The 25,162-nt window shown below is 45.2% G+C and overlaps 1 protein-coding gene across 1 annotated transcript in view; it reads left to right on the top strand.

Moving 5' to 3' along the window:
* NFKB2 (nuclear factor kappa B subunit 2) overlaps positions 1 to 25,162 on the top strand; it is a 32,716-nt gene extending 7,554 nt beyond the window's left edge. Inside the window, exons 7-23 of the mRNA XM_053310363.1 lie at positions 878 to 984; positions 1,131 to 1,289; positions 2,462 to 2,566; positions 3,582 to 3,667; positions 11,721 to 11,859; positions 11,950 to 12,069; positions 13,547 to 13,753; positions 15,357 to 15,498; positions 16,197 to 16,311; positions 17,353 to 17,560; positions 17,980 to 18,149; positions 18,954 to 19,056; positions 22,278 to 22,519; positions 22,901 to 22,988; positions 23,490 to 23,662; positions 23,747 to 23,858; positions 23,951 to 25,162. Coding sequence (XP_053166338.1) covers positions 878 to 984; positions 1,131 to 1,289; positions 2,462 to 2,566; positions 3,582 to 3,667; positions 11,721 to 11,859; positions 11,950 to 12,069; positions 13,547 to 13,753; positions 15,357 to 15,498; positions 16,197 to 16,311; positions 17,353 to 17,560; positions 17,980 to 18,149; positions 18,954 to 19,056; positions 22,278 to 22,519; positions 22,901 to 22,988; positions 23,490 to 23,662; positions 23,747 to 23,858; positions 23,951 to 24,087 — 2,413 coding nt within the window. The 3' untranslated portion in view covers positions 24,088 to 25,162. The remainder of the gene's footprint in view (positions 1 to 877; positions 985 to 1,130; positions 1,290 to 2,461; positions 2,567 to 3,581; positions 3,668 to 11,720; positions 11,860 to 11,949; positions 12,070 to 13,546; positions 13,754 to 15,356; positions 15,499 to 16,196; positions 16,312 to 17,352; positions 17,561 to 17,979; positions 18,150 to 18,953; positions 19,057 to 22,277; positions 22,520 to 22,900; positions 22,989 to 23,489; positions 23,663 to 23,746; positions 23,859 to 23,950) is intronic.

Genomic DNA, 25,162 nt, shown 5'->3' with positions numbered 1-25,162 from the left:
AATAATAAACCTGCATTAAAAATTAAAAAAATATTCATAAAACATCAAAAGCAGCACTTAAAAATTAACAATAAAGAACGAAGAGTAGACAAAATCTACCATGCATCAGGCAAATTAAAGGCTTGCCAGGAAAGAAGCTTTTTCAGGTTTCTGTGGAGCATTGGTAGAGTTAGGGACAAGTGAGCCTCTTAGGGCAAAGAGTTCCACAGCCTGGATGCCACAGCAGAAAACATTCTCCTGTGTCTCTACCCAATGTGCCTTGGAAGGCCAAGGCATATATAAGAGGGCTTTGCAAGATGATCTTAGAGCAGGCATCCCCAAACTGTGGCCCTCCAGATGTTGCTGAACTACAACTTCCAGGATACCCAGCCACAAAAAATTGTGTCTAGGGATGCTGGGAGTTGTAGTTCAGCAACATCTGGAGGGCCGCAGTTTGGGGATGCCTGTCTTAGAGGATGGGCGGGTGGCCCTAAGCCTAAAGGGCAACATCTGGCACTTTGACTTGTATCCACAAATGGACTGGTAATCAGTGCAACTGAACTGGCTGGGAATAACATGCTTCCAGAACCTGACACCAGTTGGAACTCTTGCAATGACATTTTGTCCTAGTCGAAATTTCTGTTTTCCCATATACTCTGATCATACACTTGTTTACCTCATCATGCCAATAAAGTGTATTTTTAGAGATGAATTTGCAGTTTTGTACTCTGTGTTAGCCTTTTGTCGTCTGCTTTGTTTCCCATGAAATACGTTTATTTTAACATGTTCTGCCTCAATACTAGCAACTGAGATCTTATGCTGTTCTCTTGAGCAGGTCGCTGCCCACTCTGACATTTTGACTTATATTCAAATGAGGCAATGGTGTGTTCTTTCTCAGATTTAATAACCTGGGTGTGCTCCATGTGACGAAAAAAAACATGATGGAGGTCATCAAGGATAAACTGAATAGGCAGAAGATGCGCAACAGGGTGCAATCTCTGTCAGGTAACCTTCAACTGGGAAGAAAACTAGGGGTGGGTGGGCATAGTTTGCAAGGAAGATAGGCCGGTCGTGAACACAGCAGCTTTGTGATGCAATGACTAGAGTCATTGGCGTAGCCCTTAGTTGTCATTTGGTCTCTGTTTTGGCAGGATGTGAACAAGAAGCAATTGAACACGAGGCGAAGGAGCTGAAGAAAACAATGGACCTCAGCATTGTTCGCCTGCGCTTCAGTGCCTACCTTCGCGATAGCAGTGGAGACTTTACTCTAGCCTTGAAGCCAGTTATCTCAGACCCCATTCATGATAGCAGTAAGTGTAACTCTTGGTCCATGGACTACATTTGGAGTTTGAAACCTGTTTAGAAGAGAGTCATGGAGTATCTATTACCCGGCCAACTAGGAGGCACAGATTGTTCTCCTCCTCCACTGTTTCAAAGGAGTCTGAGATTCTGTGACCACCAAGGTGCAGATCTTAAAATTAAAGTGGATTGTGCTGATCATGTAGAACTGAATGTTTTCCAATGTGCCTGTTATATATAGTTTGTGGCATGTGGGTGTGGGCTTAGGGGATATAGTGGTGGGAGTGAGTTCTGTTCTACGTTTTGCCTCTCGACCACTAGAGTCCCTACCAGCTTCTTGTTTTAGTTTCCAGTGCTTCTGTTTTAGACTTCCTTTGTCTTTTTTTCTTCAAGAGTGAAAGCAAAATTGTGACTATGTTCAGAGGTCTTTATTTCTGTTCTTACCTTGCCATAAATTTGTGTTGATGGCAAAGTTAGATTTGAGTGTATCTTGACTGCTATCACTTGGTGTCTTGTCTATGGTGTTATAAGAGTCTCCACATCTGCAGTTAAAGGCCAGGGTTAAAATGTACTGATATAAATAATCTGGCACCCTTTTCTCAGGGGTTTTTTGGTGGCTAAGCTTAATAAACATAAAACACTAATTATTCCGCCCCTCCACCCTCGATCAGATCTTCATGCCTCTGGGTGGTATGGCTGCATAAAGTGAGTACAATTGTGTTCACCAGCTGGCTAGCAACAGTTATAAATATTCCTTGTGACTGTCCCTGAGGGCCTTTCATCAAGGTCTCCATGCGTTGCAGTGACCTTAAAGGAGAGAAGGGCCAGTTTCTTTGCACCAGGTTTTAGAGGGGCTTAAAAACAGCAAAGCTCTCTGTCTCTCCCCTGTCTCCAAAACCTGGATCAAATAGGAAAACTGATCTAGTTCCTTACTTTAATCCCCTGTGTGTCCCAGAGGACTGGAAATGGGAGGCACAGATTAATGCAATAGAAATAATGGCTGATTACCAAGGCTAATCAAAACTTCCTGGCTATGCATATGACTTGCAAATCTGATACATTACTGTAATTCCCCTATGGAGTCTATCTGATGTTACATATAATTGTATATACAAATGCACACCCTTTAAATTGAGATGTTTGTATTTAATTTACACAGTTATGAATTTTCCTTGTTTTACAGAATCTCCTGGAGCTTCCAACCTGAAGATTTCACGGATGGATAAGACAGCTGGCTCTGTGCGAGGTGGGGATGAAGTTTACCTGCTTTGTGATAAAGTCCAGAAAGGTAAGCACTGTCTACAACTCCTGTTACTTTTTCGTTACATTGTACTTTCCTTTGCATGCTTCTGAGAGTGGCAGCTGAGGTCTTGCATGTGGTACATCTTAGTGCTCATTATATCTATACGTCTTAAGAGCTTGGAACTGGAGTGCAAAAATATAATAGTACTTTGCACTGCTCTTCTACATTGTTCAGACTTTTGGATAGATCAAGATTCTACCTGGATATACTACTAACTGTATCTCGTGTTTTACCGCTGTCTCTATCTTGATAGGATGTTTTCAGACACAAGCATCTGTGTTGTATCCTTTGAGCTGGAGTCTCTCCAAAAGATAAACACAGGCAATATTTTCTTGGGCATTGTCCCTTTAAATGGAGCCTGAGAGTCCTAGGTCTGTCTTCATTCGGACAAAGAGAAGTTGTGAAAAAGGAGTAGTTATTGCTGCAGAGGAGGAGACAAAGCCTGGACATGGCTTGGGAAGGAGTTCCAATAAAATGTCTGAGAACATCAAACTATCATGAAAATGTGTTAGTCTTACCCCCACACAATTTCCTTTTTCAGATTGTGGCCACTTCTGATGCAAAAGGATAGACAAACAGCCCCCACTCCCAATTTAGTAACTGGAGAAACTCCCAGACCTTAATGGGATTGCCAGAGTTGGTGTTTGGCTATTGTTCCATAGTGCTTATTGGGTCTGGAGGTAATTTGAGTGAAGTACCTAGTACAATCTCTGTTGCTTCAGAGCATACTGGGCTTCTGGAGGCCGAGTTAGGCTGTGTTTTCAGGGCTGTAGTCAGAGGTGATGGTGTGTTTGTGAGGTAAGGCAACTGGATTGTTTGTACTGAGAAAATAATATCATAGCAGCAATATAATAATGAGAGAGCCAGACGTGGATGGGGTGAACCCTGAGAAATAAGGGGCTATATTGGTTTAGAAAGCTGTGGCATGGGGACAGGGTGGGGTGGCATAAATTCTGATATTCTCATGCTAGGTGGCCTCTCTCTCTCCCTCTCTCTCTAGATGACATTGAAGTGCGGTTTTATGAAGATGATGAGAATGGCTGGCAAGCTTTTGGCGATTTCTCCCCCACAGATGTACACAAACAGGTATTGGTTTGGCCATGTGAGCCAATGTAGAACTTAGGTCAGTCACGTGTAACCTTGTTCAAATCAATGGGTTGTATCTAAATTGTATTTTCTGCTTGTGGAAGAAGTTGTGATTTTGCTAAAGGTGGGGGAAGAGCTGAGATCTGCAGATTCTCCCTTCCCTCTCCAGCCACTACATGCAACTTACCAAACTGTTCTTGAGTGGCCACTCAGTTCTCAGGAGCAGATTTTCAGGGGGTATCTAAGGTTGGAGAGGAAAGGGAAATCCGCAAAAATCGTGCCTACTTTGCATGACTGCAAGTGAAATACAGGGTTTGGATACAACCTACTTTCTGAAGTTCAGTCTTTTTTGCACCAGCGTTTAGGGAAGGGTTAGAGATATGCATCACTGCCTCTAAAATATTATATTCTCTGCTGCTGGATGAGGAGATCTCACTTGAATTATCTTTTCTACGTGCTGCAGTAGCAGGATTATGTTAATTAAGACAAAAAGGCTTAAATAGTCTGGAAGGAGAATCAGTTCTTACAGTCCTGTGTCCAGCTCCAGAGGCAGCTTATCTATCCTAGCCAAGCTTTCTCTTTTATTTTCTCCACTTTACCCATCTGATTTATTCTGTTGTGTCTCTTCATTTCCTCAGTTTTATTCCTTTTCTCTCCAAAACAACAAAAGACCCTCGCTTTTCCTTCCCTTTTTCTCACCCTCCTCCTAACTTTTCTAATGGTCCAGAGGCTGGGCATACTGTACCACATCCTACTCCCCAAGGAGAAGAAGATGGCAAATTTTCTTCCCACCAGCAGCATTCCACAGCAGATCTTCTCAACTCGCCAACAACCACATGGTCCTCGCCGGTGCACGTGGAGAGTGCAGGAGGAATGAACCCGATTGAAGGCCCTTCTGGCCATGTGGGAACCTGGCCTGGGAGCAACGTTGTCCACTGCCCTCATCAACATGAAGTGCTCCACCTGTCGGGCCCTGTCATTGCCGCTGCCACAGCCAGGGAACACTCCAGTCGGAGCACAAGGCCTCACTCCTTCCGTGCTGAAAAGACCCATCTCTGATGGAGCCACTTACCATACCGGCCCTGCTGCTGGAAGGCGGGCTGTCTGAAAGTCACAGCCCAGACCTGGATCTGCAACAGAGGCCCCGCGGAGATGGCTTTCTTCTATCGCTGCTGTCGCAAAGGCCAGCTGAGCCAAACCAGCAGGAAAAAGTCCACAAAATGGAACCAGAGCTCCCAGATACGGGCACAAATGAGAGCCCTGCTAGGCCTATCCCACCGCTGCTCAGCAAGCGTGACCCTGATATTGACCAGCGGCCAGAACTGGTGAGACCTGGGCCTTCTTGCCCACCCATCCCCCTTCTTCCTGCCCAGCCTGCTCCTTTGTCTACTCCCTCACCTCCTCTCCCCACTGAAGTGCCAGCAGTGTGGCAAGCCTGGTTTCAAGGCATGTTGGATAAGTCACTATCGCAGTGCCCAAAACCAGCCAAAAAGCAGGACAGGCATAGAGTTTCTTCTTCCTCCTCATCTAGTTCTCCTAAAAAGAGGAAGAAACGATCAAAACAGAAGCAAGCCCTTAAATCACGTAAAAATAAAAAGTCTAAGAGTCATAAGAAGAATAAGGGGAAAATAAATCACTGTCTCAGGTGACCCTGAGCACCCTATTCCAGGGACACAGGATCCTGATATGGAGGCATATTCTAGGGAGGAAGGTGAATGGTCAGATGATCAGAGCTCTGAACCTCTCTCCAAATCTTTCTGTATTTTTCCTCCAGATGATTTTACTCAGTTATTTCATAAGGCTATTCATACTATGGTGCTTCAGCAACCAAACCCACAAGAACACACTCCATTTGAAGAAGCTCTTGTATTCCCTATGCCAAAACAGCATGACCTGCTCTTTCCTTTCCCAGATTGTTTCTCTGACACAGTTAAACAAGAGTGGAAAGTTCTGGCTGCACATAAGAAGCCCACTCCTCTTACTAACAAATTTTCTAGTCTTACCCAGGAAGCGACTGACATATTCCAAGTTCCTCCCATTGACACTCCCATGGCGGCCTTGCTGTCAGGTTCCATCCTTCCTAGAGATGGGGATAACTCCCTGAGATATCTTAATGAAAAGAGGATTGAGTTGGCCATCAAGAAGGGTCACAAGGCATCTTCATTGTCTGTGCAGGCTTCCATTGCAGCTTCCATCATAGCAAGGGCATCCCTGTTGGGGGTAGATGAGCTTCTTCAATCCCCTCCCACAGACAGTCAACCACCAGAGGCAAATCCTCCTGAGATACAAAATGCTCAAGCATTTACTGTAGATGCAACCTTGGACTCCATTTGTTTCTCCTCAGGCTCTACTGCCTCTATGGTGATGGCAAGGAGGAACTTATGGCTTAAGCACTGACAGGTAGATTCAACATCCCGTATGAACCTGGCCACCATTCCCTATACCGCATCTAAACTCTTTGGTGAAGAGGCCCTTAAGGATGTACTGGTGGAAACAAGGGACAAAAGAAAGGTGCTTCCAACAGCCCCTTCTAAAGATGACAGATGTCAACCACGAAGGTCCTTACAGCCTTTTCGTTCCTTTTGGCCCCAAAATAGAGACTCCAGACCCAGACGTCCTGTCTGGCATAGACAATGCTCCAACTTCAACAGGCCTCAGACCCTGTCAGCCTTCACGTCACAATCCAAGCCCAGACCGCTCTCCTGACTCACCATCACATGGTGCAGGAGGTCACCTGTCAGAATTCTTCCACACATGGGAAGCCAACATAATGGATCAGTGGGTAAACACCCTCTTACATAGGTAATCCAACATCTTGTTGCCATCAACGTAGTGGAACCAGTGCTCCCTCTTCAAAGGGCAAGTGGGGGTTACTCTATTTTGTTAAAAAGGGGATGGAACCCTCTGGGTGGTGCTGGACTTGAAGTTCCTAAATTTTATACAGTGCAGAAGGTTCCAGATGGAGAACCGAGATCCATTGCAGAGCCCCTAAGCCATGCTGACCTCTTGGCCTCAGTGGAGCTGATGGAGGTATACTTGCATGTTTTGATCCACCCAGCGAGCCGCTCCTTTCTATGCTTCAAATATGGCGGTCTCTGTTAGCAATACGGGGCACTGCCATTCGGACTCTGCTCAGCATCATAAATCTTCAAAAAGATTCTAGCTCCACCAGTGGCACACTTTCGGCTGAAGGGAATTCGTGTTTTCATGTTTCTAGATTACCTTCTGATCCAATTCCCGTCCATTATAACCATAAACTCAGATGTCAAAAACACTTGTCAACAAATGCTCATGGAATATGGATTCCTGGTCATTGCTCCTCTCAAATGGCTTTTGGCAAATGAGTTCTACAACAGGTTCTTCCACCCCAGTAGACACTGACCCTCCCACCCAGGCTTCTCAGCTTTGGCATGCCCCACATGAGATGTCCTCATCCAGCAGCAGAGAAAGGAGCATTGGTCACTCACTGTGAAGACTTCTTCTTGCTGCTGGATCTGAGGACATCTTGACCCACCTGTCTGGGCATCTGAGTCTATTGGTTACATTTTCTGTTTTCTTTGACTCTCTCTGTACCTTGGACTTGGCTGTTATGAAATGGGAGGAATTCTCTTTCCCAGCCTACTTAAGCCTTTTTGTCTGAATTAACACAAGTCCTGCCTACTGGGGCACATGGGAAGGATAACTCACGTGAGATTATATTATTATTATTATTATTATTATTATTATTATTATTATTATTATTATTATTATTATTATTATATTTCTATACCGCCCTTCCAAAAATGGCTCAGGGAAGGTTTACACAAATAATAAATAAGATGGATCCCTGTCCCCAAAGGGCTCACAATCTAAAAGAGATGCCCTCAGATCCAGCAACAAGAAGCCACCTTCACAGTGAGTGACCAGTGCTCCTTTCCTGGTTCCAGATATGTGTTGGAACTTAAGGATTGTGAGTTCATGCTCCTGGTTGTGTCTGTTGGGAAGAATTAGGGATTCTGCTAATTCACAGTCCATCCCATTGCCTAATGCATTCCCTGACTGACTATACAGAGGTGGTCTTGTGATTAGTGTTGAGATTCTCCAAACTTTAGCTCTGGTGGTCTTTTGGCGTGCAGAACTACATAGCTTGTCTGAGTCATTGGGAAATACCATGGTTTCCCCCAGTTACTCAGTTGCCTCGTATCCTGTAGGACAGATGCTTCTCTGACCATCAGTATAGAAATATCTGTTTAAGTAGCATCTCTGTTGTCACCTTGGGTACAGATAATTATTTGCTAAGGTAACAGGTGTTTGGAATCCTGCCACCTCCACAGTGGTGGGGAACAAATGCAAAATTGTCTGCTCCTGTTCACTGATAGATCCTGTTGGCTTCCAAAAGGCTCTGAGGGATTTGCTTGTGAACAATTCAATTCAGATTTTAATTCTTATTCCACTTTCCCACAAACTTGCTCAAAGTGGCTCACAAAATTGCGATGACAATTCACTCAGAACATAGAACCTGTCGGCCGCCCAGAGACGCAAGTTTGGGCCGGGTATAAATTTGATAAATAAATAAATAAATAAACCATTCAAGTCTAAGCAATATGACTAATAGTTACATTGTTCTATAGAACAATAAAAGTAAAGATAATGAAAAAGACAATCTAAGAATAAATGCAGTAGTAGCAGTAAAATTAACAATGCATTAAAAAAAATGCCATAATAGCAAACACAAATACGAATAGAAGCTAAATAGGAACTGTTACCTCATTTACTTGGAAAGTTTGCACACATTGTACCTCCCACACTCAAAGCTCAGCCCCCACAACTCAACAAAAAGCCTTGTAAACACTTCTGATCTTAATCCTGGTCAACTTAATCAAATGAACTCCCTAAGCCATTGACATAAGTGCTTCTAGGTGCCCTTTCAGCAGGCAGTGGAGTCCAGTCTCCCCAAGATTTTCCAGTGAGTTACAGGCAATGAAGTTGCAAGGGAGACGGCTTGAGAATATACGAAAGAAAACTCTTCCCATTCTAGGCCTTTGCTTGGAGTCTCTGTTGCGTCTTAATGCTAATCAGCAGAACTGTCCTCGTGGTAAAAGGCTGTTGACATCCAAGTCCAGCTGGAGAGGTTAAGGAGCCCTTGTCAGTTTGCAAAGCAATTTGCGGACTCTTGGATGACACCCGTTTTTTAAGATATGCCATTTGGGGCTCAGCCCAAGACTGGGACAGAAACTGCATTAGTTGTCCTGCTTGATTACCTACCTCTAGAGCTAGGTTAGTCCAGACATTTCAGTTCCATTCAGTGGAGGTATCAAATCCAAATTCTTTTTGAGCTGAGGGAGACACCATATTACAATGATTCTAGTGCTGCCTGGCTAGATGGCTTCAGAAGGGCTAGTACTGGGTGACTGCTACTTTGACTCATGGGAACTAACCTGTGGGGTACTTCAAGAATTCATAGTGTTTGAATTAGGTTGGGGGTGAGAGGTACTGCTCTGTAGTGGTTCCGCTCCTACCTCTCGGGCAGGTTCCAGATGGTGTCCCTTGGAGACTGTTCTTCAAAATCTGAACTTTTGTATGGTGTCCCTCAGGGCTCCGTATTGTCTCCAATGTTGTTTAACATCTACATGAAACTGCTGGGAGAGATCATCAGGAGATTTGGTGCAGGGTGTTATCAGTATGCTGATGACACCCAAATCTATTTCTCCATGTCAGCATCATCAGGAGAGGGCATAACCTCCCTAAATGCCTGCCTGGAGTCGGTAATGGGCTGGATGAGGGATAACAAACTGAGACTGAATCCAGATAAGACGGAGGTACTCATTGTGTGGGGTTGAAACTCGAGAGACGTTTTTGATCTGCATGTTCTGGATGGGGTCACACTTCCCCGGAAGGAACAGGTACGCAGTCTGGGGGTGCTTCTGGATCCAAGTCTCTTCCTGGTGTCCCAGGTTGAGGCAGTGGCCAGAGGTGCCTTCTATCAGCTTCGGCTGATAACGCCAGCTGCGTCCGTTTCTTGAGCTAGATGACCTCAAAACAGTGGTACACCTGCTGGTAACCTCCGGACTGGATTACTGTAATGCGCTCTATGTGAGGCTGCCCTTGTATGTAGTCCGGAAGCTACAGTTGGTTCAGAATGCGGAAGCCAGGCTGGTGTCTGGGTCATCTAGGAGAGACCATATTACTCCTGTATTGGAGGAGTTACACTGGCTGCCAATATGTTTCCGGGCAAAATACAAGGTGTTAGTTATAACCTATAAAGCCCTAAACAGCTTGGGCCCTGGATATTTAAGAGAACGTCTTCTTTGTTATGAACCCCACCGCCCTTTGAGATTATCAGGAGAGGTCCGTCCGCATTTTCCACCAGCTCGTCTGGTCGCTACTCAGGGACGGGCCTTCTCCGTTGCTGCCCCGAGGCTTTGGAATGCGCTCCCTAGTGAAATAAGAGCCTCCACATCTCTGACCGTTTTAAAAAAGTCTTTAAAGACACATCTGTTCACCTAGGCTTTTAACTGATACTGTTTTGATTGTTTTAAATGTTGTTTTAGAGCATTGTTTTTTAAAAAAAATAATTGTTGTGTTTTAAATTTCTTGTTTTGTTTTTAACTAATGTTTTAATGTTGTTTTTATCTGTTGCAAACTGCCCAGAGACGTAAGTTTTGGGTGGTATAAAAATATGTTAAATAAATAAATAAATATTTTTGATAGGGAAACTGGGGTATTGTAAAAAATCACCCCTTCCAATTGCACATGTGAAACTTTGTTTATGCATGTGTTGGTAAGCTGGATGTTGGCCTGTGGATAAGAGCTAGAAGATGAATATTGCTCACAGATTAAAAGCCGGTGGGGTGTGTGATATATTTCTGACACCAGGCAAGCCTCTTTGGGGAGAGAATTCCATAAGGAGAGCACCACTTTGAGAAGTGTGATGCCTCTTCCCCCAGTTGCCACATGCCTTCCTTCTGATGATGGGGGCACCCAGAGGACAGCTTCTGACAAGGATCTCTGTGCACAGGTCGGCTGGTAGGTATTCCTCCAGATACCCAAGGTCCAAGCCTTGTAGGGCTTTAAAAGCAAATACAAGCATGTTGAATTGTGCTCAGAAATGGAGCAGTGACCTGTGCAGCTGTTTAAGAATCTCCTGACAGATGTTTCTGCTGAACTGTTTTAGGATAGATTGAAACTGAATCCAGGCAGCCCCTCTGCTGACCTGGACACTATTGCCTGTGTTGTGGCATCCTTCCAGTTGGGCTATGGGACTGCCTTTTTGAGACTCTTCAGAAGCTGCCTCTGGTACAAAGCTCCATGGCTCTGGGGCACATGGATGGAAATGGGCCCTTGAGAGCACTAGTTCCCAGTCAGCTTCTCTGCTCAGTTCCAGATCTGAAGCCCCAAGTTCCTAATGGAACACCATTTTTCTCTGTGTGTTTCCTATCCGGTACATTCAGCCCAATGCCTGCTATGTTCCTTCATTTTCAGAAGTGAGAACTGTGGGAGCATGGGGCTGCCTTTTCTGGAAGTGGTGCCCTTACTGTAGAACTCCCTGCCCACGAGGTTTGACAGGCTACGACAGGGCCGCACAACTTGGGCCATCCAGCTGTTGGACTACAACTCCCATCATCCCCTTCTGCAGTGGTGAGTATTCAGTAATGATGGGAGTTGTAGTCCAACAGCAGCTGGAGGGCTGAACTTGTGTAGCCCTGGGCTACAACTTTGTGGTGGTGTGCTTGGTCAGCATCTTAAAATCATATTTTCAAAGGCTTTCCCACAAAACTGAGGGAGTACATTTTACTGCCTTTATTATTTGCTGTTGTATATGACCTTTATTGTGTTCATGATTTATTGTGTTCATGATTTCAGATTTTCTACTTTTTGAATGTGTCCTAATACATTTTAGGCATCTATTTATTTCCAGCCACTTGATTTAAAATGGGATTTTTAACTTGCCACACAGGACTGTTGTGAGGACTGTAAACAACGTGATACATAAATTGTGTTGGTCGGAGTAGGGGGTGATTTGACTGTGTGATGTGAGTCCCTGCCCCACTCCTCCTGCTTTGTTTCCCTGCAGTATGCCATTGTCTTCCGCACCCCGCCCTACCACAAGACCAAGATAGAACGTCCAGTCACTGTGTTCCTCCAGCTGAAGCGCAAGCGAGGGGGAGATGTGAGCGATTCCAAACAATTTACCTACTACCCAGTAGTGGAAGGTACAAGGCACTCCAGGTGTGATGCCCTATTTTTGTTGAGCAGAATGGCAGGGACTGTTGCTGATAACTCTCATGTATTCTTGGCTGCAGATAAGGAAGAAGTGGAAAGGAAGCGTAAGAAGACCTTGCCCCAGTTCCCTCAGCACTTTGGAGGCGGTGCACCCATGGGAGGTGCTGGTGGTGGAGCTGGCGGATTTGGCTCTGGTGGCGGTATGTCCTTCTCCTTGGTGGGAGGCTCCTGGAGGCTTGGTGGGCTTGAACTCCTTGTTCTTATGTGGTCTTCTGTTTTGACCCCGTGACCGGAGGTTTCTTGTTGCTAAGCAGCAGTGGCCTAGGAGCAGAGGATCGGTGTTCACTAGGTTCTGAAATCCTAGGAAGCGTTGCTGCTTTCTTCTTTTTAAATAAAAGGCCCAGATTTGATTGGGGACTGATTGCTAATTGCAGGAGGAAAGCCGGAAATGGTTGGAAGTTCTGTGAAGCTTTAGCATGAGAGTTTGAGCAGGATTTCCAGCAGTGAGTGAACAGGATCTCTTCCTCTGCATGACAATCAGTGCAGCCGAGTGTTTCGGATATCCTGTGTTTGCACTCTCAGACCTTTTGGGACTGCCACCAGCTGATCTTGCTCCTTCTTTTTCTGTCCCTGATGAAAATGAAATACTGAACACAAAATGGCAAATTCTGGGTATGGGGAAACCTTCCCTCCATGTTGTACAAAATGTGCCAGCTAAGTAAAGTTATATAAACACCTTCTAACTTACATAGCCTACTCTCATTGCATTGTTTAACTGGAATAATTTTGAATGTCAAATTCCAGCATTTAGTCCTCTGTCATAACGTGAGACTAGATCTTCTTAGGTGAGTGGGGTGTTGCTTTGAGCACCACCGCTCTCATGGACAATCGGTCACCATTGAAACTATCCTTGGATGAATGCCATTTGGCCCTGGTAACTGGTTTGTTTTGTCAGTCTTTAAATTCAGCAATTGGTTTTAAAACATTCAGCCAAATTCCACACATCTTTGTTCAGTGTAGGTCCTGTGATGATAAACATGTATGTAGGATCACAACCTTAATCATTTTGCTGCTTCTGTTTGATATTCCTTCAAATTTACATGCCCAAATAATAGTTCAGCTGTGGGTTTCTCCCATCACATCTACAGGTGAAACTCGAAAAATTAGAATATCGTGCAAAAGTTCATTAATTTCAGTAATGCAAATTAAAAGGTGAAACTGATATATGAGATAGACGCATTACATGCAAAGCGAGATAAGTCAAGCCTTAATTTGTTATAATTGTGATGATCATGGCGAATAAAGAATATTATTCTGGAATAAAGGTGTTGGTATCTGGAATAAAGGTGTTGGTATCATAAGTAACAGTTCGATCAGTATAGAACTGAGTATGTCCAGTTGATTATTTTTTTTAATGGGAATGTGCTGCAAATTGGGGGTTGACATGGTGATGATAAACCTGCAGTAAACTGAGTGATAAAAGCCTCCAAGATGAGCTGTGACAGTCACTTGCTTAATAAGGGCACTATGTCATAACTAAATGAAGGTACAGTTCTACAGATAGAGCTGACTCTTTAGAACTTCTGTACATCACATGGTACCAAGAGCTAGAATGTCTCATCTTAATTTGTGGGCTAATACAGATGTCTGGTTTTTTTAAAATTGTGCCTACTTCAGCTGGGAATCCTTGGCAGTCGTCTGGATATAGTCCTTACAACAGCAGCATCTATCTGTCTGGCACCCACCCTATGAGCAGCTACCAAGGAGGAAGAGGCATCCAGATGCCAAGAACTGCCAAGCTAGATGAGGGTGAGCATCAGCCCTCGGAAGATGGGAACTCACTCTTCATGGAGGAAAAAAGCTATGTACAACTGCTGCAGCATGGTAAGTCTGGGGACATGGGTCATCTGGGGTTGAGAGTAGTCTTTGAGCTAGCTCATGTGGCTGAGAGCTAGTTGTTCCATATGTACAGTGGCATAGCCTCCACATGCATGATGTTACTTCTCCCTACTGCATCAAACCCATGGTACTACTTTGATCACAGGAATTCAGCATATGCACAGATTAGCTATTATACCTGCTTAATGCACTAATCTGAAGTTCTATGCTGGCCTTTGGCTGAAATAAACAAATACATACACACTAATTTGAAGTTCCACTTATTTAAATTTCCATGCACTGTAGCCAAAATGTCATTGATCTGTTCATGTTCATTTCTGTGAATTACAGGAAGTGTTCAGAATATCACACTTCAGTACGTAATAGTGTAAGGTTGTATGAGTTAATTTACATATTCTGCTCAGAATCGCTAACAATTGGTTAGTTGCCTCTGTATTTTCAAATAACCCAGTCATTTCCCAAGAAAACATTCAGTCTAAAGTGATTTCCCCAACAGTAGTGAATCTTGCTCTCAAGTACTGAGAGACCTTAAAGCCACCCCCCCGCCGCTTTATTTAATACTTCTGGATGTATAGCAGTCAAAACTTCAATTTCTTTGTCATGAACTTAAATGTCCACCTGATTCTTTTTTTTTAAAAAAAACATTGCTTCAAAATATTGCCTCAGTATTTTTCTCTGTGTAAAAATTTGATTTATTCTATAAGTTCAATATCTGTGAGACATCCTTGAGATAATCCCAGTAAGTTCTTAAAATGTTCTTCCAAGAATTCAGTTAATTCTTGATTTTCTATTTCTTCTGGAATTTCCCTGTTTTACATTACATCTCCCCTCCTGTGTCTAGTTTGATTTATGTAAATTTGCCTATGAACTATGCATTTTGTCATTTTGCATATGAACTATGCATTATTTGTGGTAGTAGCTTTCTTGTAATGACACTTCATGTTTCTCCTTCATTTATCTTTTCTTATTTGCTTTGCTGGTCTGTGACTCTAACTGTAATTTTTTTTAAAAAAACCACACTTGTTTCTGTCTATACTTTCCCTTTCAAACTTTGTACCTTTCCTGAAATACCTTCGATATTTTCCTACTTTTCCCCTTTGATTTATCCAGTTGTCCATATTTTTTGCATCATCTATTCTCTGCACCAAAATCTTTGAAATCTTAAAAAAACAAAACCCTTTATTTATCCTAGAACTCATATTTTTAATTTTCCCCCAAAAGGATTTTGTCAACTAATCAAATTATTTATATTATCAGTATTTGGGATTGTGTTCAATTGTGATCAATTCATCTGTATCAATATGATGTCGATATTTTAATTTTCGGGGTTTTAAAAAAAATCAGACGCATTGATACAGATAAATAATTCAATTACTTGACACACAATCCTTCTGGGAATTTTTTTTTTTAAAAAGATGGCTTATAGGATAAATAAGGAAGACAAGAGTGAAAAGATGTGGACGAAATCAAGAACCTAGCTGTTGAAAGTATAAGACTTGCATATCTGGAGGTGAAGTCTAAGAGAAGCCATTTTGCATTGGCGGGGACTGTGTGTTGATGTTTGAATGATCTTTTCCTACCCATCTAGCTCAGGAATGCAGCTCCTGGATGCTGATCCTGGCTCGGCGCAGTGCCCAGGCTCTTCTGGACTATGCAGTCACTGCTGACCCACGTATGCTGTTGGCAGTGCAGAGACACCTAGCAGCTTCTCAGGATGAGAACGGAGACACGTGAGTCTGCTGTGCAAAGAACTGGGTCCCTGGATGGTGTTCGGACATTGGGCCTCACATCTGGGCACTTCTCTTTGCCCTGCTAGCATTTTGTCAGGGGTGGAATGGCTTTCTCTCCTTTGAAGTTGAGGGAAAGTTCTAGTTTGCTGTGAAGGCAGAGGTCTGAAAGATAGAACTAGGCTGGGATGTTTCTATATTCCTCTGTGCCTCTGAGATGGAAAATGATTCCCTGGTTTTAAACTTGTTTTAAAAGCGTTAAGGAAAGCAAAAGCTATTTCATTCTGACTTTCCTGATATTTGACCTAAATCTTTTCCTTAGTGACCCCCGAGAAACTTCTGTTTTTCCTAATTTTTTGATCATCCTTTTGGGGGGGGGGGGTGGATAAAGACTGCTCTGTTCCCATGGCTTCAGTTTGTCTAGCTTAAATATACTTAAATTTTTTTCAACTGCTTCTCCTATGTTGGGCAGATTTGAACATTTTTTCTCTCTGCTGAAAAAGGTTAGGTGTATTCTTCTTAAAATTGTGTTAGTAACACTGAACACAGGGCTGTCGCTGAATCCACAGCATTGCTCTGGTATAGAGAGGGTTACCTTCTGACCCAGCTCAGAAGTAATGCCAAACCATGATCTGATACTACATGAACAAGCGTAATAGAGGCTCCACTTCTCTTAGTCTGTGTCTCTTCCATTCCCACAGGCCTTTGCACTTGGCTATTATCCATGAGCAGACAGCTGTGATTATGCAGCTGGTCCATGTGGCAGTCAGCATTCCCAATCAACAGATCATCAATATGACCAACCACTTGCAGCAGGTATAATAGCTAATGTTACAGGATATAATTTATGTCACTCCAAAATGTCACTCCTTCATGACTGGAGCTCTTTATTCCCACCTCCATTCCTTCTTCAGGCATTCCCTAGCACTGACTTGTGTGCATCTGTCTTTGCTGAATAGGGATGTGCATAAATAGGGCCCTTTATGAGCCTCCGAACTGGTTCAAAGAACCGGTGGTTCTGCTGGTTCAAAGGCGGCAGGGGTCTCTCTGTAAGAGTGGTGGAGGGTGCACTTACCCCTCCCACCGCTTTCCCCCCCCACCAGTGTCCATATTTTGCAAAGCCGATCGGGGCGGCAGCGTACCCCCCTGCCGCCCTGGCCTTCTGGATATGACTGGAAGTCACTGACGCGCCTCCTGTGCTGGCAGGCGCGTTGGTGACTTCCGGTCATATCCAGAAGGTGAGGGCAGGGAGGTACGCTGCTGCCTCGATTGGTTTCACAAAATACGGACGCTGGTGGGGGGAAAGCGGAGGGAGGGGTAAGTGCACCCTCCCCACTCTTACAAGAGAGACCCCCGCCGCAGTTCGAGCCTCCCCGCCGCAACAACCCTATTGCTGAACCCACTCAGCCTGTTCCCTCACCCCTTTTGCCCTTGGGTTCCTGCAGTAGTGGCGGGCTTGCCTAGATCCTCCCTTGGACTTGTCCTGAAAGGGTGTTGGTGGAAATCCTATGACATATGAGTCATCATGGGATTGTGCTCCAACAATGAACTGGTTCCCCTTTTTCCTTGAAGTCTTGTCTAATTTGGTGAGTCCTTGTTAGTTAAGGCTGCAACCAAGAAGTGGTTCTAGCTTCCTTGAATCAAGTGCGACCCATTGGTTCCTCCCCAGATACACGTTCTGCATACAGGCGGCATTTCTCATGTTGGGAAATGCCTTTTTGTCCTTTGTTACTCCAAATAGGGATGGGATCTGAATAGCTTGTAAGCACAGAGGAAGAGAGCCTGTATGGTTACGAATCTTCCTGTTTGCATGTCCTATCCCTTTGACAGAGCTAGGCTGTCTCCTTCTCTCCTCAGACACCTCTGCATCTGGCTGTGATTACCCGTCAGCCCAGGGTGGCTGGTTTCTTGCTGCAGGCTGGTGCAGACCCCACACTGCTGGATCGCTATGGCAACTCGGTAGTGCACCTGGCACTGCAGTTGGGTGATGAGGAGATGCTAAAGACCCTCCTCTCTCACCTGGGTTTGCACACTCTCCACCTTCTTGAAACACCTAATTATCTTGGTGAGTGATATTAGAATTATAGGACAAGTCCTGTTGAAGGTTTGATCACTGTGGTAATGCAGAATCTGACTGAATCCTGTAAGAGTGTCTCCCCTTCCTTGGGACGGGCAAGCAGCTAACAAAGTAGAGGGGAATGAAAAGGGTCTCTGCGGAGTCTTCCTATCTTATAGGAAGTGCTTGTGCTAGATGTATGCTAGCTCTGAACAGCTCAAAACAGCTGTGAATGGTGCTTAACACCCTGTTTTGATTGGTGCAGAGGAAGGACAGGTTAATGATGCCTGGGCTTTGAAGCCTGAGGCCTTCATTTGGGTATAGAGGTGATATGCTGAGCCTTCCAGCCATGCGCAACAGTATGTTTTTGATGCTGCAGTCCCACTGTGCAGAAAGGAGGGGACAATTGCTAACCTTTGTCGCTTCAGGCCTTTTCCCTGTGCACCTTGCTGTGAAGTGCAAAAGCCTAGCATGTCTTGAGCTGCTGGTTGAGAAGGGAGCAGATGTCAATGCAGCTGAGCGGCAGAGTGGACGGACACCTTTGCACCTAGCTGTGGAGATGGATAACCTTAACCTGGCCACATACTTGTTGAAGAAGGTTTGTGGGGCTAAGGGATGGGGCTGCTGTTGGTTTATGGAGAGCGCTCAGTTTCTGCAACCTAAGTAACAACGGGGCAAGCATTAGGAGTTCACTGTGCTGGCCCAGGAACTAGTGAGCTGCTTGCAGTGCCATAGGAAAGACTCAAGATAGACACCATGACCTCTTGGAGTGTGTGTGCTGGGCTGTGTACCCATTTGGAGGGAATTATGCTGGGGGTTGTGCATGGGACTGGAGAACGAAGGCAAGTCCAGTCTCCCCCCACCCCCTTATCTGTAGGCACAGCATTTCCCCCTTCAATTGGGAGAGTTTGGAATTTGGTGCTGCAAAATCCCTATTAGTGTACGAGGGCAGTCTAGACTGATTGCTCTCTCTTTAGTAGGTGGGGGGTGGGCAATTAGTACCAGGGCAGAAGTTGCTGCCAGAGTACCCTCCTAAACATCAGGTGGGCTATACTAGCAGAGTTTTCAGTGGGTTGTGAATATCCTTGATCCCTTAGTTAAAACACCCATTTTCATTGTTTACCTGTAATTTTATTTTTGGGAACAAGCAGTGAAATAATGCATTGAACATAGTTCTGAAATTCTGATCCAGCTATGTCACTGTGGATGAACATATGAATGAGAAGTCTTTCCCAATCCTCCTGAGATTCTTTAACCTGAAGATGAACTTGGATTGAACTTGGGACCTTGTGTGTTTAATGTATATGGAGCTAAGGGTTCCTAGTCCATCTGCACAGATGGGAAGATAAGGTTTTTTCTGAGTTCATTGGCTGTTTTTACCTTCTGTCTTTTCTCTGTCCAGCTGGGAGCTGATGTGAATGCCCAGACATCTGCTGGGAATACACCTCTTCATTTGGCAGCAGGAATGGGCTCCCCAATCCTTACCAAGATGCTCATCAATGCAGGTAATATATCTTCCCAGTGTCTGCTGATGAGTGAAGCTCAAGTATCCATATTTCCACCTGTAGTCCATTCATTACATGAATTTCTTTCCTCCCAACTGCTGCATATGTGTGAAATACCTATTGCTTCCCAAAATTGAAAGTAGAAAACATTCGGGTTTTGATAATATGATTATCAGAAAGTAACTTATTTACATGGTGGCGTCCAACTCTCGTAAGTGCCCTGCTGGATCCAGCCAAGGCCTATCTAGTCCAGCATCCTCTTTCTTAGAGTGGCCAACCAGAGGCCGCAGGCAGGAGATGAAGGCATGCCCCTTTCCCATTGTGTTACTCCCCTGTATTTGGAGGCGTACTGCTTCTGAACCTGGAGGTAGTATGCAGCCATCAAGACTAGGAGCCATAGAATTGCCCTTCATGAATGTGTCTAATCCCCCTTTAAAGCCACCTAAGCTAGTGGCCGTTACCAAATTTTGTGGCAGCAAATACCGTCGATTATGTGCAATGTGAAGAAGTACTTCCTTTCATTTGTCCTCATTTTTCCTGCCAATCTCGTTTAATTGGATAATCCCTGGTTCTAGTGTTGTGAGAGACACCTATTGCTTGAAAGCCTTGTGTCTATCCATTTTCTCCACACCATTCATGATGCTAGAAGCCTCAATCATTTGGCTGCTCCACTTAGTTTTTGGGTCCTGACCATTAGGGTGTGCAGTTTCTCCACTTCCCTGTATGCTGAAAGAAGACCTAACCTGTAAGGAAATGCTTCTGAGCTGCTTTTTTTCCTTTCTAGCCCAACTTGATGGTTCTGTTTCCTTTTGGGTCTGCCAGTTGGTGGTTATATAGCTGTCACCTAGGGGCCATCCAACCACACCTTTCTGTTGAGAGGCAAAACAGAAATGGCAACACTTAGGCCATCTCTGGATTGGATTTGACTTGCAACTTATGTGGGTTGCCCATATAAATTTGGGTTTGTAGAATCTTGTTTCCATAAACAGTTGCATGTTGAATTTTTGGACCTAAAGTGGATGTTCATTATTTTCAGTAGATAGAATTATCCTTGACTGGATTACTCCACTTTCTTGCGTTAGAGGTAGAACTATGCGGATTACTTCCGGCTTAGTTCCCCTCAATGGGAGGAGCCCCCCCCCACCCCCGTATTGGGTTGAATTGCAGCTAAATAAAAAGTAATTAGAAGATGACACAAGATCATCCCCAGAATTCCTTTTTGTTAACTCTGGGAGTTGAAGACACTCCTGATCTGTGCTGCAGCAGTGTGATAACCCGTGGGTGGGCATGGATAACTTCCATCCGCTCAAGAGAATGAGCATTCATGGCAAGTCCAATGTTTCTCCTTCAGTGGTGGAGGTTACCTAGGAATAGGGCAGAATGGCCAGCCTGAGGGGATTATATAGAGGACTGATTTGATGGAACACCTGGCTCTCAAAGGCAGCACTGGAAGAAGTGAACATTTCCAATCTGTAGTGCTGAAGAAAAGAGGTGGATGCTAAGATAGGCCTATCCACCAGAGGGAGCCTTGCAGCTTCTATAAACTGGGGGCAGGGTTGGGGTGGAGGGAACGGTAGCTATTTAGAGTTTGTTCCAGAGAAGCTGCAGGCTTATTTATTGTTGTCCTTGGAAATGTCCCCTTGGCCCCTCCAGGCTTGTGAGGGATGGCTCTCCGGGCAGAAAAAGATCTGCTTCTCATGGTCCTTGTACTTCATACCGTTGGGCTCACACATTCTAGTGACTTGAGAGAGAAGATCAATAGAGTCTTCTGCTTGAAGAGCCAATCAGAGGGAGAACTTGTTCTCTTTTGTGGGGAGGTCCTGACACTTACCAGAAAGTTTAAAAAAATGCTTTAATCTCACTAATCTCTCTTGCTTCGGGTAGGGGTCTGAAGCTCTAAACCTCTTGTTCTGAGGTACAGTTGCACTGGAATAGGGTGTCCTGGGAGGATTTGGGAAATTTTGAGGGTGGCTTCCCCACCAATCCCCCAGATATTTGTAGAAACACAATGAGGGTGGGTCTAGAAAGCCACAGTTCAAAGCCACCAGGTGGTCCGTGACTTCTGCCCACTCTGCAGTACTTATGTGCTTTTCTGCACGGAACTGAATGGCTCTGCTCCTTCAATCTTAACTTTTGAGACCTCATTTTAATAAAATAAAATAAAATTATTTCCTCCTGGTCTTGGATTTTAGCTTCACTCCTGGGTTGATCAATTTATTTCCAGATCCTGGGCAGCCCTCATATTATCTGGGTGAACAGGCTTGCTGTCAATCATTGGGAAATCCAGTCATTGTCAAAGGGAAAGCAGGCCTGATTTGTAGCAAGAGATTTTCCTACTTACCCCTCTGCAGAGCTGGGCTTTCTTTGTCCTTCTGAGGAGATTCTTCAGAAAAGTTACGCTCCGTATTGTGGCTGTTTCCTTGCCTAGCGCCCCTAGCCTTCTGTTGGATTTTCTCCTCTATAAAAGACGCTGTCTCATTGTTGGCCAAAAGGAGAGTGCTCCCAGCCTGGGATGTCACTCTGCCAGAAAAAGCCTCTTGCAGAGCCCCTTTTTCTGGTCATTTCTGGTTCTCGCTTTATCCGGGCATATAGCAGATGTGGCAGGAGTTTCTCTCATCAGTCAGATAAACAAATGTTTGTTTACTGGATAAACAGATGTTGAATCTGACTGTTGCTAGCATGATAGGAAAAGTCGACAAAGCTGGAGTTCGGTGAATGCTGTGTTGTCATGAACTAGGCAAGACTGGAACTATGGCAGGCTTTTTCCCCGTGAAGAGAACTGGCCCAAAGTTTGCATAGCCCTGCCTCTGAAGCCTGGATAACCTCCATTATGGAAGGAGAAGAAAAGGTTTTCCTTAAAGATGTCTAGTTGAGGTAAATGTTACACTGGCTGGATTGAAAGTCTCTTTCAAGCGAAGATGAAATAGTCAGAGGAAATATTCGGGACTTCAGAGGGGCAGGCTGTGCAGTGATAGCGACAAACTAAGCCAGTGAAAGATTCCAACTCTGCTTTGTGCCCACAGAGTTGGAATCTTTTATGGGATGGATTGGTTCCATGTGTCTGGCCCTTTTTGACGCTGGCTCCTGCTCCCCAGTGGCAGAAGCATGTAATGACTGGAGCTCCCTGTTATAGCCCTGGTAAAAAGCAGGAGGCTCATCCCCTTTACTTTGCCCCACGGGAAACAATATTCTTGGTGAACTCTCTCTACTTGCCTCCCCAGGGGCAGACATTCTCTGTGAGAATGATGAGCCTGTGTGGACCCCCTCATCTGACCCAAGCAGTGACACTGAAGTGGAGCAGGAAGAGGATGAGTGGGTCATGGAGTTGGGAGAGGAGTGTTCAGAGATCCTGACTGAGCAAGGTGCAGGCTGCATTGCTGAGCTGGAGCGCAACCAGCCTGGCAGGTGTGGAACAAAGCGGTGTCGGGGGCACACCCCGTTGGACTTGACTTCTAGCCAAAAGGTAGGTGATTTGTGGGGGTTCAGCTGGAGTCTTGAAACAGTGGCAAAGTGGTGGCTCTGGAGCTCTAACCCTTTTCACTTCCGTAATCTCCCCAAGCCTGTAACTCCTTCCTTGGTAACATTAAGGCTTTGTGGACTCATACTGGCTCCTGCATCCAAGAGTGTTTGGTTGAGAGTAGCTTCCAGGAGCTCTCGGCATGCTTAGTTGTACTGTGGGATGGCTTTGTATGGTAGTGCAGTCGCCTCTTCCCACCCCCACAGCCGCTCCCCTCCATTGCCTCGCAGGCACACACTGTAGGAAGGACTCCTGTGTGCAAAGGTTATCCTGCTGAAGTGTATCTAGAGGGGCTGTTCAAGACCATCCAGAATTCTTTCCCTGCAGGTGCGGGAGATACTGATGCAGGCCTCACTGCAGGGCCCTGAAAGGGAGCAATCTGCTGCTGCTGCTGCTGCTGCTGCTCCTAAGCAAGGTGGGTGAACTCTTCTGTAGAGGGAAAATCACCAAGAACAAATCCATGGCATAACTTCCAATTTGAGCTGCTGGTATTTATGCCAGGTGACTGCGGACATCTGCTCTCCTCTGGTCATGGAGAAGGCAGGATGCTACATTGCATGTTTCTGTACTGGACAGAAATGGCCTTTGAGTTGGAGATAGAGGCAGAGACCCGCCTTGTACCCGATTTGCAGATGGATTTGCAAATCACCCTGCTAACTGGGCAAAGAGCACCTTCTTAAAGTGGTGTGCCTCTTTTAAATTGTTCCTTTCATCCCAGCATAGCATCCTTGCCAGTGGCTACTGCTGTTATTTCCCTTGTGTTCATTTTTAGTTGGTGAGCCTTTCTGGGACATCTGGGAAGCTGTCTTTTCATTTTTTGCAAACCTTTTTTTGTTTTGTTTTGTTTTGTTAAAAAGCCATATATACGTAATCATGGCTTGCATTCCCACCTCCTGACCTCTCTCCTCTGTACCAGGGAGCATCCTCTCTCTGAGTAGTGACCTCCTCCAGGGTCTGGAGCAGCTCCTCAATCGTGACTGTCAAGGAGCCGACTGGGCAGAGCTGGCCAAGAGGCTGGGCCACTGCAGTCTGGTGGAGACCTACAAAGGCACCGCGTCCCCCAGCAAGAAACTCCTGCACAACTATGAGGTCAGTAAATCCTTCCTTCCTCTTCCCATCCCTTCTTGCCCCACTCCCAGGCTGTGCCTCTGATCCCTCCGACTCTCTCCTTAGCTTGCCGGTGGCAACCTGAAAGGCCTGCTGGATGCACTTCACGCCATGGGGCTGACTGAGGGCGTGAGGCTGCTGCAGAGGTCAGAGGCCTTTGTCAAACTACAAGGCGCAGGTAAATCTGTGGAGCAGAAGGGGGACTCTGGGTGGGCCGGGCCAGACTTCCTGGGACTTCCCCCGGCTAATGGCATTCTCTCTGGTTCACAGAGCTGAAGGAAGACAGTGGCTATGGGAGTCAGTCAGTGGAGGAGGACCCAGGAGCCCTGCCTGGGAAGCCGCAGCCAGCCCCTGTGGTGGAGCCACCTTCTCTCTTGCCTCACAGCCAGCAGGAACAAGTGCACTGAGCGTCAAGCAGCAGAAACTGAACGGACTGTATGGGGAACACGACTTCAGGCGTGTGCCTCTTGGATCTAGTGCTCCAGTCTCCGTAACTGGGTATCCTGTGCAGAAGCCGCCCGGGCTCAAATTTTCATGGCTGGTCTATAAGAGGAGGGGACTGCTGCTGTCAGTCCAGCCTGTCTGCTGGCTTCACCAGGCCTGCCCCAAACAAGGGAGAACTGCTAACCTAAGCCAGATCGGGACCTAGAATCTAAACTTCCAGTAACATTTTGCTCCCTTATTTCAGCCTTCCCTTCTTCTCTGTTGGCTAGAACTTGCTGGGCAGTGGAAACTACTTCCATGTAAGCTGTTGAAAGAAAATCTTTTTGCCAGGACCCGCAAATTATATATTCCATTGGTGCCTTTGCCATTGATTCAAATGCCTCCTCATTGGGAAATGATGTCTTGCTGCTTTGGGGACTGAACTTTCCATCTGAAGCTTGACAACTTGGGCAGGATCCTCAAGGTGGTAATCCTGAAGGATTGTGCCAAAAATAAGAGTTTGAGACTGCGGGTTCCTTTAGCTCATTCACCAACCAACAGTCTGGCTTCTAGTGCCTTTTGAGCAGTCTGGGTTTTTTTTTTTAAACATGTATGACAGATCTTCTTGGGCCATTTCCCTTAATGCAATTTTGAAAGTTGTGCAGGTGACTGACTGGGGGCCTATACAGCCATTATTCTGAGGGCACAAATGTCATTCTCAGAAAGGTACCATGTTATTTTACATGCATTAGTAGGCAACTCTGATAAGGCAAGGGAGGCATGCATGTCTTGGCCCTGGGCAGCTGCTCACAATTGCATTTCCTGTTCAGAAGAGGTGTGGTGTGTGTTGTCACAAAATTGGATGTGTAGAAATCGGAGTGATGGTAAATGCCCCAATGAGGAATAAAGCAACAATTATTGCTTATAGTATTTAAATTGGAATAATCATTTTGTTTTGAGTCTGTAGACTTTTGTCAGTTTTCCAAGCTAAAAGTCTAGTCTTTTACTCAGAAAATACCCAATTTTGTGATTTGAATAAATTATGCAGATTTATATGTA

The sequence above is a fragment of the Hemicordylus capensis genome, chromosome 3, assembly GCF_027244095.1.
Source record: "Hemicordylus capensis ecotype Gifberg chromosome 3, rHemCap1.1.pri, whole genome shotgun sequence".
NCBI classification, from domain to species: domain Eukaryota; kingdom Metazoa; phylum Chordata; class Lepidosauria; order Squamata; family Cordylidae; genus Hemicordylus; species Hemicordylus capensis.
Note: the sequence above shows the minus strand (reverse complement) of the source record. Positions and strands in the feature narration are given on the sequence as shown.